The sequence below is a fragment of the Plectropomus leopardus genome, chromosome 9 (genome assembly GCF_026936395.1).
Source record: "Plectropomus leopardus strain MGB_pleo_1.0 chromosome 9, ASM2693639v1, whole genome shotgun sequence".
Lineage (NCBI taxonomy): Eukaryota > Metazoa > Chordata > Actinopteri > Perciformes > Serranidae > Plectropomus > Plectropomus leopardus.
Window position 1 is genome coordinate 12150439 of NC_142184.1, and position 13261 is coordinate 12163699.

Consider the following 13261-nt stretch of genomic DNA (forward strand, 5'->3'; position numbering starts at 1 on the left):
GTCCTCTTTCTGTGGAAATGACCAGAAACAAAGTGATCACTGATTAACTCTAAAGCATGAAATCACGGCGCTCTCAGCCTGTGAGTAAATCTCGCGAGATTGCGAAACAGCAAGCCTGAGATAACATCCATGGAGAAAATGGAAGGCTGTGCTAGCTAGCTAGCCGTGCGAATCCATTAATAACTGGAAAATAATCGTTTATAATCAAGGTATGCTTACTGTTTTCCTCACGTTGTTCATGAACAAAGCTTGAACCATTGAATTCTGCTGTCAGTAGCATCGGAGGTAATTAGCTTTTCAGGGCATTACGTTTGTTAGCAGGTAGTGTAGCAGCTAGCTGTTAGCTAAATTAGGTGCAGAGAACAATGTTGAGTATTTGCATCGTTGCAGAACAAGGACGTTTCGTTTCTGCACTTTCACAGCCGACTGAGTCCTTGTGGTGACATTAGTAAGGACTGTTTCGTTTCTGTTGTGCTAACAAGCGTCTGTTAAAGTTTAGAGATATTGTGGACTGCCCTCATTATAATTAGCACTTTTGTAGGCGAGTCTCTGCATAATTGCACCGTCTGGATAAGGCAGACTCTGCTAAGTGAGTACCAGACATGAAGGTAGCTTGGAGGTCACATATTTCGGCCTTAACACAACAGTTAACACACTTTGCATAATGTCAACACTGAGTAGCTTTTGTAAATAACGTTACAAATAATATGAACTTAAACCATCTTGGGTTCATGTTAGGTAGTCACAACACAGCACATTTAATCACGTGCTCCTGCATAAAGTGTCGTCAAAACGCCCGCAACTGCTAAGCAGCATAATAAACTCATATAGCTAACTAATGTAAATATATGGGCAGATAGGCTCACATTCCTTTACTCTCTAATAATGTTCAAGGTAGATTTATTGTCATTTTTCTTAAACGTGGTTTAAGAAGAAATAGAATTTAAATTGACCCTAAATTCTGCTACATCAGATAAAGCTATAAACCATATTATCTTATTCTTTTTACTTGTCAAATCTGTTCTGCCCATAGAAATAGAATAACATGACTTATTATATTTCTATGGTCAGGTCAAGTGTCAGTATTGTTTTATCTTAATCAAGATCAATTGTTCTTGCTTTCTCATCTTCATCTGAAAGATGGGTAAAAGTAAATCTCCAAGTTGACTTTGTTAATTCAAAGTAACATGCACTGAGTTGCTCAGTAGCTACAGTGCATGCAGTATCGTACAATAGCCTTGCAGTCTATCCTACCCTCGTGACGGCTATAATGTAACTGAAGAACTGAGGAAACCCCGTGCACAGCAGTGCCTTTCTCCATGGTGGCAGGCGGTGCATGATAAACGACATGAATCGAAAGAGAAATCAAAGTTACAACACACACCATGCTCAGGTTGACACCTATTTTATCAACACTTTACTTAAACTTTATTTAAAACAAAAAAATAAGTAAGTTAAAATCATTTATAGTAACTCACATATAAATCACAAAGTGCTTTACCCTAAAGACACAATAAATACACCATAAAAAATAAAAATGTAATAGCTCTGATAACCAGCACAGAGCCGATAACGTTAAATTGCAGCATCAGCAAGCCAAATGAGGGCATAGATACAAAAATCCAAACAAGGATTAAAACATAAAAAGTTAATAAATAATATGTATGATTATTCTAACTGAAAGCCTGTCTAAAAAAAACAATGTTTTCTCCTACCTCATGGAATTAGAGGGATCTCAGCGATGGAGGGGTGGGTGGGTGGGCTGTGACAAGCTTGAAAGGCGCAGTCAGCTTGACTTATAAAAGGGGTAGTAAGAACAGCCAGTAATTTTTTTTATGATGGCCTAAGTGGCTTTTTTTTTGCAATTTTATTGGAGTTATGGAAGACGTGTCTTTAATGGAGCCATTATTTTGAAAGCATTGACTATAAGTACAAAGGACAGTCCACAATTCAACTCTTTTTTTATTCAGTTGTTTGTCCTGGCAGCATGATGTCCACAGGGTACCTGTGGGGTCTTAAAAGTCTTTTAAAGTCTTGAATTGAATATTCAAAAAATAAGGCCTTAAAAATTCATAGATTTGTGAACAAAGTCTTGAATTTCTTTTAAAGAGGTCTTAATTTTTTTTTCTTGCCCTTTCTCAGTGATGCTGCTTGGAGTTTGTAACCAAAAGGCACTATGTGAGAAGGGTTGCCACTCTTGATGCAGCAAATTAATATATATTTTTTATTTAATATTATTAGAGTACAGACACATGCATCACAATAGTATATAAATCACGTTTGAATGTAGGTATTTATAAAATATTTTATTAAAATAAAGTATTTGCTAAATGTTAATTTCATGGGCTAAAAATTGACACCGATTTTGCATTATATTTTTCGTACTTTTGAAAGTATGCCCTTGAAGATGGCATTAATATTTTTTTTCTGTTTGGACATCCTCTGCTCTTGCTCATGACTCCTAAAAAAATCATCTATAGAGGATTCGCTTATGCGATAGTATATAGATGTTATGTAACTGTTTGTGGTGCTTATCAGAAACAGCTCTCAGTAAACTACAATTCAACAGTAGGTGAATCAACATCTGTTAAAAACAGTTTCAGTATTAATTGATCAGTATAACCTGTTTGATACATTGCAGGGCTGTCGTGTTAGAATGCATTAGTTGTAGTTCTGTGGCCCTAATGAAATGACAATCGAGCGCATTTGTACGTGTACTTTGTTATGAGCATTTCTTTTCATATGGAACAGATGGCCATGTCTGCCTTCACACACAGCACCCAATATTTGTAATCAAGTTAAACTTTTGACGTATGCATTTGTGGCTTATTTTTGACTCATAATCTAATGTAGTTTGTGTTGGTGTGTTTTCCCTCTCTAATGTGCCCAGGTGCAAAAAGAAAGAAGTGGAATGACACTTTACAAGTCCTGAAAATTAGATTTTGGCAGCCATCTGCTCATTGGTTGCAGAGGTACCTGTTTTTCTGCAATTATCCCTCATCAAATGAGTTCACATTACTTTATGCTTGTGCACTAACCAATTATATTTCTTGTTCTTTGACAGCCTTGCCAACTGTAGAGGTCAATATGGACTCAATTGAAAATAACAGCGTCACTGATGATAGTAATTCAGGTAAAAACCAATTGTCTACGGCTGGGCCAAATTGCATGTGTTATCAGCGTGTGACGGTTACCTCACTGAACTGCTGCAGCTTGCACAATTGTGGTGTTGCTGCAGTGCTGCTGGAGAGCTACTAGCTGCTATAAATTCTGTATTGCCATAATTAAAAGCTGATACTGCACTAATTTACAGAGCCGAGCAAGCCACTGTATTGTCAACAACACGGTTCTGCATATATTTCTTTAGAAGGCTTCATGTTAACAATTTAAGGGATACTTTTCGATTGAGAAACATTGTTTGAGGGCTTTTATTTTGAAACAGAAACAGGAAAGATTGAGTAAAACTGATGAATGAGTGACCCACACGTGCTCCTCACACCTGGGCGTCAGTCTATATGTTGCTTAAATGTAGAGGCTGACATGATGGATGAACATAAAGGAGATTTTGGCTCTCTTTTTGATAACCCTGTTTGTTCCTGTCTTCATATAGAGGAACAGCAAAGCCAGTCAGACGGTGGAGGAGAGACAAGTGTTAGACCGACCATGTCTCAGGTTAAAAAGTCCTGGGGCTTCAGGCGGACGACCATCGCTAGAAGAGAGTTCTTGGATGAAGTCGGAGACCTAACCCACAGTCCTCCACCCACACGCAGAGGCAGAAATCGTCGAAACAACCAGACACCCCAGCCTGCTCCAGAAGCCCACACCCCCGAGAGAGCTTCTCATACAACTAGGAGTGTTTTAGATGAGCTTGAGTGGTCCGCCCCATCATCACCTGTAGCAGAGGAAAGCAAGCCAGCATCAGAAGCTTCTGCGGGAGGGAGCCTTGACCCCAGCTTATGGCAAGATTTTGGGTCTGCCTTCCACACTGCTTTCTCACTGCTCGGCGGGGGCGAGGGCTTGTCGCTGGAAATGTCAGATGAGCTGGCAGTCCCTGACATTTTGGAAGCTCCTGATGCTGTCGAGGCCCCTCCTCCACAGGTTATGGAAGAAACTGATAATGTTGAATCAGCCGATGACATGGAGATCTTGCAGCCTGGTGTTTCTGAAAATGTGGCAGGGGGGGAGGATGATGATGTGGTGTTGATATCTAGTCAAGATGAGGACAGTGATGAAATGACACTGCTACAGATTAAAGAGCAGATGGCATCTAAAAGCAGGAAGGTTGACACAGAAGCTAGAGGGAGAGGTGGTAGAGGAAGGCCCAGAGGAAGGCCCAAAGGAAGGGGGAGAGGCAGGGGGAGAGGTAGGGGAAGAGGTAGAGGAAGGGGCAGAGGGAGGGGCAGGGCAGCAGCGCTTCAATCAAACATTGTTGACGATGAGGATGATGATGATGAGGTGGTGCTTGTTAATCCAGCTGAGCAGCAGCTGCAAGAAGAAGAAAATGAAAACGATTCACTCAGCCTCACTGGAATAGAGTTATCATCTGCTAACTCTGACAGCCCTGCTCAGCAATCAAGCTTAGACTGCATAATCATAGACACTGATTTAGACCAGGTTACTGCTGTCATTCCTGGCCAGTATGATGATGCACCAGAGGAGGAGGAGGTGGAGGAGGAGAAGAAAGACGATAAGTGTGTAGAAGAGAGCACATCAGACACAGAGGGCTCCGACCCCAATGCTCTGTACTGCATCTGTCGACAAAAACAAGATAAAAGGTATAAGCTCACTTCTGGTAACAAGATCTCTTGGGCTTCGGAGGTTTGCATACCTCAACCATCTGTCAATTTCACTTCCTGATCACTGCTGTTTGTTTCCAGGTTCATGATCTGCTGTGACAGTTGCCAGGAGTGGTTCCATGGTGACTGTGTTGGTATCACTCAGACGCAGGGCCGGAAGATGGAGAGGAAAGGGGAGGAGTACATCTGCCCCCCCTGCACTTCAAAGAAGCAAATCCAACTCCAACCTGAGCCTCAGCCAGAGCCAGAGCCTGAGCTTAGCTTTCCCGAATGCTCGACACCAACTCCTCTGGGTGAAGAACAGGAAGGCAATCAGCAGCAGCAAGACCTCAAGGTTAGAATTTTGATTTGATTGCCAGTGATCCTCAGATGGCTGCAGAAGTTACGCCAGAAACACACTGCCTGTGTGCTTGTCGGTGAACCTGGTTTTTGTCACCAGTGTTAGCAACCCAGAGCAGCCACACTGCCTGCGTGTGCAGTGCTGCTCAGGTGCGTCTCAGCTGCAGAACATCTGGAGAAACTGTGGCTTGTCGATTTTTTTCCATGTGCTGCATTCGGTTGTCAGCAGAAATAGACATTGAAAATTGTGTTTTTCTTGGGGTCTAAAATGAGACACTGAGTCTGTTCAGACCTGGTATTAACATGCGTCTAGGATGATCCGATCATAAGTGAACAGCTTCTAAGCCGTCTGTTCACACCTGGCTTTAGATTGTGTCTCCACATGCATCTTGAGTGACCACCTGCATGTTTTTATTGAGGAATTTTTTTTGTGGCAGGCCGCCACAATTAACACATCTGCAGCTACAAATAGAGTTTTTAGCACTTTTGAAATATATATATATCATGCTGTCATTAACTGCACTACACAGTGCAGTGACGCCCAGTGAAAGTGAAACTTAACCATTCATTTTGCTGGGTCTAAAAGTTTGAGTTTCGCCTGTGCTGCACTCACGTACCTGCAACAATGTCCAAATTTAGAGAGTGAGCAAAGAATGATTAAAAAAGGAACACATGCACACAAGATCAAAAATCCCTGAAGTTTGCTGTATCAGTGAGAGCTTGTTAGGACCATTTAACAACTGCTGCTGCTTTAGCCGTGCTGACCGGGCAGACATTCATGTGCCTCTGACCTCTGTAACTGCAGCAACAATGGCCCAGTGAGGCCCCGAGCACGTCCGTATGTGGTTAGACTGAGCGATCAGACCTCAAGATGCATTTAGGATCACTCGGGTGTTGGGCTGGGCAATATGAAATTAAAATAATATCACAATATTTTTAATATAAATATATATATATCTTTTTTAAAAATCTCTAAACTACTGTAAACTGCTTGCATTAAAAAACATGAAATGAACCACAGTTAAAAATAAAGTAGCTACTGCCATAAAATAAAGTTGCATAAATATTATAATGTTAAATAACAGATAGTATAAAGTTAAATAGAGTACTGTTATAATCAAATAATCAATCATTGTTTTGAAGGACCGGCTCGTCTTGGGCCGGATGTGTTGATGTTTTTGCTGTGGACTTGAGCTTGTGGTCAACAGTTGTGTCAGTGCCTTATGCTGAATCCCCATGTTCAGTATTGCTCTCCAGCTCCTCCATGTTTGTTGGTTTTGGTACCATGCATTGTGTAGACGCCCCCTTGGCCACAGGAACGGATGCAAAGCGTTATCATACAACTCAAACAAAATAATCAATATAGCATAATATGGTACAATAGACGTTTTTCTATGTTGAAACGATATATTTCCGCATATCGCACAACCTCTTTGGGTGTATTCACACACACACCTGTACTTGTGATCTGATCACTCAAGGCACATTTTAGTACCAGGTATAAATAGGGTTCTCTGTTTTCAGGAGACTGTAGTGGTGGTGGAGGAGGAGGAGAAGGAGGAAGTGGAGGCCCCTGTTGTGAAGCTAGAGCCTGAGTCCGAAGCTGAGATGGAGACGAAAAGCTCTATTCCTCTGTGCATCGGACCGGGGTGCTCCAAACCGGCCCTGCAGGACTCTGTTTACTGTGGCACTGACTGCATCCTTCAGCACGCTGCCTTCACGATGAAGACTCTTTCTGTTCCTAAGATGCCCAGGCCCAGAGGACGGCCGCCGAAAAAAGCTGCTGTTGGCCGACCCACCACAAAGGTTAGTATATTCAACATGGAAATGAAGACATTGAGATTTAACATTCAAGTGTGTAGGCAGTATATTTTTTGATGAGCCTGTTCTATATCTTGTCTGATTTTAATACCACGTTATAAAATCTATTCTACAATATTAAGTATCATTATTTTTTGACCTCTGCCAATGTTTTCATTACAGGGTCAAAAGTCGGGTAGGATGTCAAAGAGATTAGCAGGAAAAGTCGAGGAAGAGGAGGAGATGAAGGAAGCTGGAGGAGGGCAGGAGGAGGCTGCATCTCCCTTAGCCTGCGACCCCAGTCTCACAGAAGCTCAGGCCACTACCATACCATCATCTAAGTTTTACACAGCGTGTATGTATCATTCGCTACTCATACACATTCAGATCACACAGCAGTTTACACATCACACACCAAGGGCCTCTTTTGGCATAACAGATTTTCCTTCCTCTTTGAATCGTGGCACAATCACACACACAAACACACACACACACACACACACACACACACTCACACTCACTCACTCTGGGATAACTGATAAGTAGCAGGGGTCAGCAGTTGGTAAGTATGTTCACTTTTATAGTTTCTCTATTGATTCTAAATGCTCAAAATGTGCTGAAACATACTTGATGAATCAGGATTACAATATTCAGCCAAACACACTTTTAGACCAGTCTCATAACTGGTTTACTTAACTGGTAACTGCAACACAGAGTAACTGTGTGTGGGTTAGTGCTGGGTAGGCAGGTCGCTTTATGGCGTTTTGGTATCAGTGTATCGAAACACTGCCTTGATGTTCAGTTTGTCTGACTCTGCAAAAGTCACAAACTCAAGGGTCCTCACTGAAGAACATGTGCTGCAGAACATGACGATCAGTCACAGACTGATGAACACAAGTTGGAAGAAGCTGTAGTTGGTAACAAGGAAGTCTTAACACACTGACACTTCTGGTAACAGTTTCTTGTTTTGGAGACATGCCCCGTACTGTGAAATGAGCTGTTTGCCTTCGACAGTACGAAGACTTTACAGTCAAGGTTTCGGTGCTTTTCTCACCATAACCTGTAGTGCACATTGAAGCACACCGTATGTTTTCACATGTTCATCTTGGAGCCAACAGGACGATGCTCACGTATACACAACATTTCTCATCATCTGAAATGTTGAACTGCGTCTTGCACAATCTTATTCCAATTGTATTGCCTTGAAATCAATTTTAACAACTTAAATCCTTAACTTCCATCATCAACATTTAAAGACATTATAATAAGGTGCCTTAGTTTAGTTTGTTTACACATATTCATGTGTATTAAAAGAGATGTTAATACTTTAAAAAAGTTTAAACATTGTGCAGGAGAGGTTAGAAACCAATGATGGCTTATGAGGATATCTCCCCTAATTGATAACAGTAGTCATTCTTTAAAAAAAAATCAAGAAGGAGCTATACAAAATTGATAGAAACCTTCAAATTCCAAAAAAATGTTATATTTAAAAGTTAAGATTTATTACAAAGAAATCTATGAGGTGTTATAAATCTTTGCCAATTAGAGATTTTTTTTTTTAACAATGATAAAGTAGATGTAGATAATGTAGAGGCTGATTATAGTAATGAAAGAAGGTGATTCCAAAAGATTTTCCTCTGTATTTTAATAAATATTAACTTTCAAAATAGCCTAATATTAGATTATAATTTGATTTAGGAATAATTAAAATGTAATCCAACACTGCATATCTGGCTAAAAGGTTTTGTCAAGTGCCGGACAAATGGCCAAACAAAGAAAAATTGATTGCACTAGGATCTGCATACTAGTAAACCTTAAAAGGGTCTATGCCCTAAAGTTTGTTCTTGGAGTGCTCATATCCCAGTGAAGCTGATATTTAGGAAATTAAGCTAGACAGTGGATCTCACAGAATCTCATATATTAGGGCTGGGCAATAAATTGATTTTATCGATTTATTCTAATTTGCGGTTCAGGACGATTTTTGAAATGCAAGTCTAGATTTTCTCCTTCACCTCTCCCTTTGGGCTTCCGTAGTCACAGTGGGCTGCACCCTCCCCTTGCACTTCCCTCCTAGAGATACACACACACACACGACAACATGCCAGCAAGCGTTAATGACAATGAAGAGTACAATCTCTTCAGTTGTTTGGAGCTGCTTCTGTTTTGCGGCGTCAGGTCTCGAACAAACCACAGTCCGCTGCAAAGTTTGTTTAAAGGCTGTTACAACTGAAGGCAGCAGTTATTTCAACATCTCAAACAGCGGCAGCAGCCCGGTTGGAGAAATGTGTCTCACTTCGAGATGCACAAGACTGCGTCATTCACAAACACCCGCTAAAAAGCAGCCGACATTAGTGAAATCATTTGATGTATGTATGACAGGAAAGCGACCCGCTGCAAAGCTGTCACTGATGCAGTCGTGCTTCATATCCCTGAAAATAAGATATAAATGAATTCATGTAAGTATGTTTTGTGAAATTACTACAGCCTTCGGTGCAAATTTAAATAACTCCCACTCCCCCTTATTGCTAAAATAAAAGAATTTTTTGTTTTTAAGAAGGAAAAAAAAACAGCTAAAATCGTAAATCATTTTATTTTTTTTATTTAGATTTTATTTTCAGGCCATATCGCCCAGCCCTACCGCATATGAAATAAATTTAACAGGACTATTCAAGCTCTTGAACTTCAAGAGCCCAAATAAAGTCACTGATTAATGTTTAGAAATGTACAACAAAGAGTAGAATGACTTCCCTAAACAGTGAAGAACTCAATTATTCATGACGTGTTTTCTGTTTTGTGTCACTCAGCAGTTGTATGTAGACTTACATAGTTAACTTGGTAGACATTTGTGATAACAGCACTCAGCATGTCTTGCTCACATCTACCACAGCAAACCTTTCACAACTCTTCAGTTCTACTGAATACGTTGGTTTTGTGAACCCATAATGATGTCATAATGCCACGATGTTGGCAGGGCACATCCTCTTCAAACCACTCAACACCTTTTCAAACAAGGACCCCGATGTTCAAGCACCTACAGTATCGTCCCACAGACACTCCAGTCATCAGTAGTCTTTTGCCTCAATCAGGCAACATTTCTTTATTTATTTGCAGTTGCATAAAACATTTACATAAAATGAACTAAATGCTGCACTTAATCCATGAAATGCACTTCACGCACACAGCACAACAATTTCCAACCTTCCTCGTCCATCTGTCATGCTCAAACAACTTTCCATGTATCAGGGGAATCTTTAAATTCACGCTGCAACCTTAAGTGCCTTATCCATCAACGCACACTTGGACCAGTCGTTGCACGACACACACGAATATGAGCTTGGATAGGATTCAGAATAGGGACAGGGCAGACTGGAGGAGGAGGTGACTTCTTGCTGCTGCAGAGACGCAGAGAGGACCAGAGAGGACGAGGATTCATCAGTGCAGATGCTAGGATGGTTTTCCACCTGGAGTCCACTGAACACGATTTGTTGTCATATTCCCATGAAGATGATTTCGCACTGTCTGCTGGCCACCATCAGATGAATGCTGCACTCCTTCAGTCCTCTGAGAAAAGATTTCACCCTCTTGCCAGTGAAGAAGCGTTACAGTTCAGCACACATGCACACAAACTAGGGATGAAGGATAGGCATCTGTTTAGAAACATACTGTGGATTTCGTGATTAAATAACCCTACTGGGACCATATTAAGTCACATTTAGTTCTGTTGATAACAGTACAAGCACAACAATGCTCCTGATATTCTGAACCCCCTACCCCTCTTTGTTTGCTTAAACACTCACGTTTGCATCCACATTTCTCTACATATTAATGCAAACACACAAACAGCAGTAAACAACAACAACTCAGTCTGTTTTATAAAGCAAATCATCTCTGTGGTTTCCTTTTGAGCACTGACCTGGGGTCAGCTTCTACCCTATCTTTACAACCTGTACTACTAGTGTTTAATTTATTTTTTTAAAAACAGCAGCATTTTACACTTTACAAAGTTATGCAATATAAAGAACAAGCAGACAGTAGGTCTGCTGTTTGTATACTTTGTTTACTATTAGATGCCTGCGAGAGTGTCATGGGATAGTTCCACGGAGCCAAAATCAATACGTCAACGTGTCAGCATGAATCCTAAACTTAGGTCACTTAAACAGATGAAACTGTCATGTATATAAAAAAAAAAACAAACTTGCATGTAAAACTAAGTAAAAGTCAATCTTCACAAAGAGCAGATGAACTGTAAATAACACCTGACCCCTCACAAAAACAAAGAAAATACAGTATATAAACAGACAGGTGACAGGTATTAGGTGTTGGGCCACTATGTGCTGCCAGACAGCTTCAATGTTCCTCCGTATTGTTTCTTAAGTCTCTGGAACTCAGCTGGAGGGAAACACCCTTCTTCCAAAAAATATTCCCTCATTTGGTGTTTTGATGTTGGTGGCTTAAAACACAAATACTACAGCCAACGTCCAACTAGTACGTACATTCTGCCCTCGTAGGAGAGGAAATAACTCTGTAGCAGCAGGCCGCTGTAGCCTGTAATCGTCATTCAGAAAGAGAAACCAGAAGACCAAAAGGACAAATTCAAGACTCAAGTTAGCCAGTTAGCACATTACCAACACAACCCAGTTTTGAACAGACAATGGATATTTACTGTGTGCTGGTAAACAATAACAAAATGTTTCTACTAAAGTGCTCAATGGCTAAAAAAAACAACCTTACCTAAAATATCTTGGCCTTTTTTTGATCTCACACCCTTTTGACTATAGTTCTTTGTTTACTTTCATCACTTAAATTTGTCAATGAAACATAAACCAAAACTACTCCACCAACTCCATTTATAGTAGTTGTCCAGCAGTCCATCTTGGTGATCACCTGTTGCATCCTACCCTGTTTGACGCCTCATGGAGCCAGTGAGCCTCTGGATGTGCAGCTGTGAGGTGCTGCCACATTTCTGGAGAAGGTCGTGTTCGCTCCTGGATAGGCAGAGGTCAAGTTTCGAGCGGCTGTGTTGCAGGGCGTCTCACGGGTTCACAGTTGCGTTGAGGTCAGGAAGTGATGCAGGCAGAGACGGCGTCCGCTAACCAGGTGCGGCCTGGTGCACACAGGGGTGTTGTCCTGATGAACGGTGGTACCGCCACGCTTGATGATTTGCTGCACAGTTTAATCTCTGCATCACATGACATCATGGATCTCAGGGAAAAACAAGTGGGGCCTCTTATCACATTAACTTTAAATTGCAGCTTTTTGTATATAACTTGAGTGTTGTCTTACAGATACAGTCTTACTGTAGCACAGTTCAAAGCTTTAGTCAAATTGTTTCTTTTTCACAAGTATGCAGTATAAATCATTTCTGTATCACCTTAAAGCAAGGCAGGTTTATTTATATAGCACCTTAACACACACAGAGGTCAGAGGTCAAGTGCTTTACAGGCTTAAGATGAGAAAAAAAGTATAAATTATATACATAAAAGTAGAGACGAGTTTAAAACCAAATTTACAAAATAAATAAAAATAACACAAACTGATAAATTAAAAGCTTTGGAAAAATAACAGTTTGGGCTCAGTTTTAAAAATGGCTACAGTTGGAGCATGTATAGGGGCATTTGGCCACTTGCTTTTAAAGAAAATGTCTTATGTACCATTGGGAAGCTCTATATGCAGCGTGGAGAGGCAACAATTAGGCACACTTGTCCATCTTGTAGTATCAATAGGGTTTCAGTTTTACACACACACACTTGCAACATGTTTGTAATTGAAATCTTAAATTGCTTTAAAAATCAGACACTTAAAAATGACAACACAAAACAGAAGATCCCAAAACAGACAGGATCTGTGGCACCTACTGCTCTGTTGCTTCGCAACCTGTATCAGTGTTGTTAACTTTGTTTTTTTAAAATGTCTAAAAGTGTTTGGTCCCTCTCTTCAGCTCTCATTGTAGGAGGGAGTTGCTGTTGTCTTTCCTCTCTTCCCTTAGTTTAAGTGTCATTGGTCGCTGGCAGGAAACTTGTCTGGTACTGTTTCACTCAGGAAAAACACTATGAAATCCAAAATGATTTAAGGGACAGAAAATCTTCAGTCTTCCCGTTGTGGAATAATTTAAGCCAATGACAAGCCCATTACATTCATATTTTTTCAAATATCAAACTCCCTGAATATAGAAGGTCACAAAAATGGTGGTAAATGGCCTTCCTTCAGCTCACAGGAGACCCTGTTTTGGTGCCATATGGTTACCATCTTTTCAAGGTGCGAAATAGCACTTAAAACCATTCGAGGTGCCATATAGGACTTTTTTTTCTGAGCCTGGTGGCCCTTAA

General features: G+C 40.7%; 1 protein-coding gene across 1 annotated transcript in view; it reads left to right on the plus strand.

Moving 5' to 3' along the window:
• Positions 1–99: 99 nt before the first annotated feature.
• The window catches only part of LOC121946467 (uncharacterized), a 34524-nt gene continuing 21362 nt past the window's right edge, over positions 100–13261 (plus strand). The window contains exons 1-7 of the mRNA XM_042491030.2: positions 100–209; positions 2891–2972; positions 3065–3133; positions 3611–4775; positions 4878–5130; positions 6660–6941; positions 7119–7290. Of these exons, the coding sequence (XP_042346964.2) occupies positions 3088–3133; positions 3611–4775; positions 4878–5130; positions 6660–6941; positions 7119–7290 (1918 nt within the window). The 5' untranslated portion in view covers positions 100–209; positions 2891–2972; positions 3065–3087. The remainder of the gene's footprint in view (positions 210–2890; positions 2973–3064; positions 3134–3610; positions 4776–4877; positions 5131–6659; positions 6942–7118; positions 7291–13261) is intronic.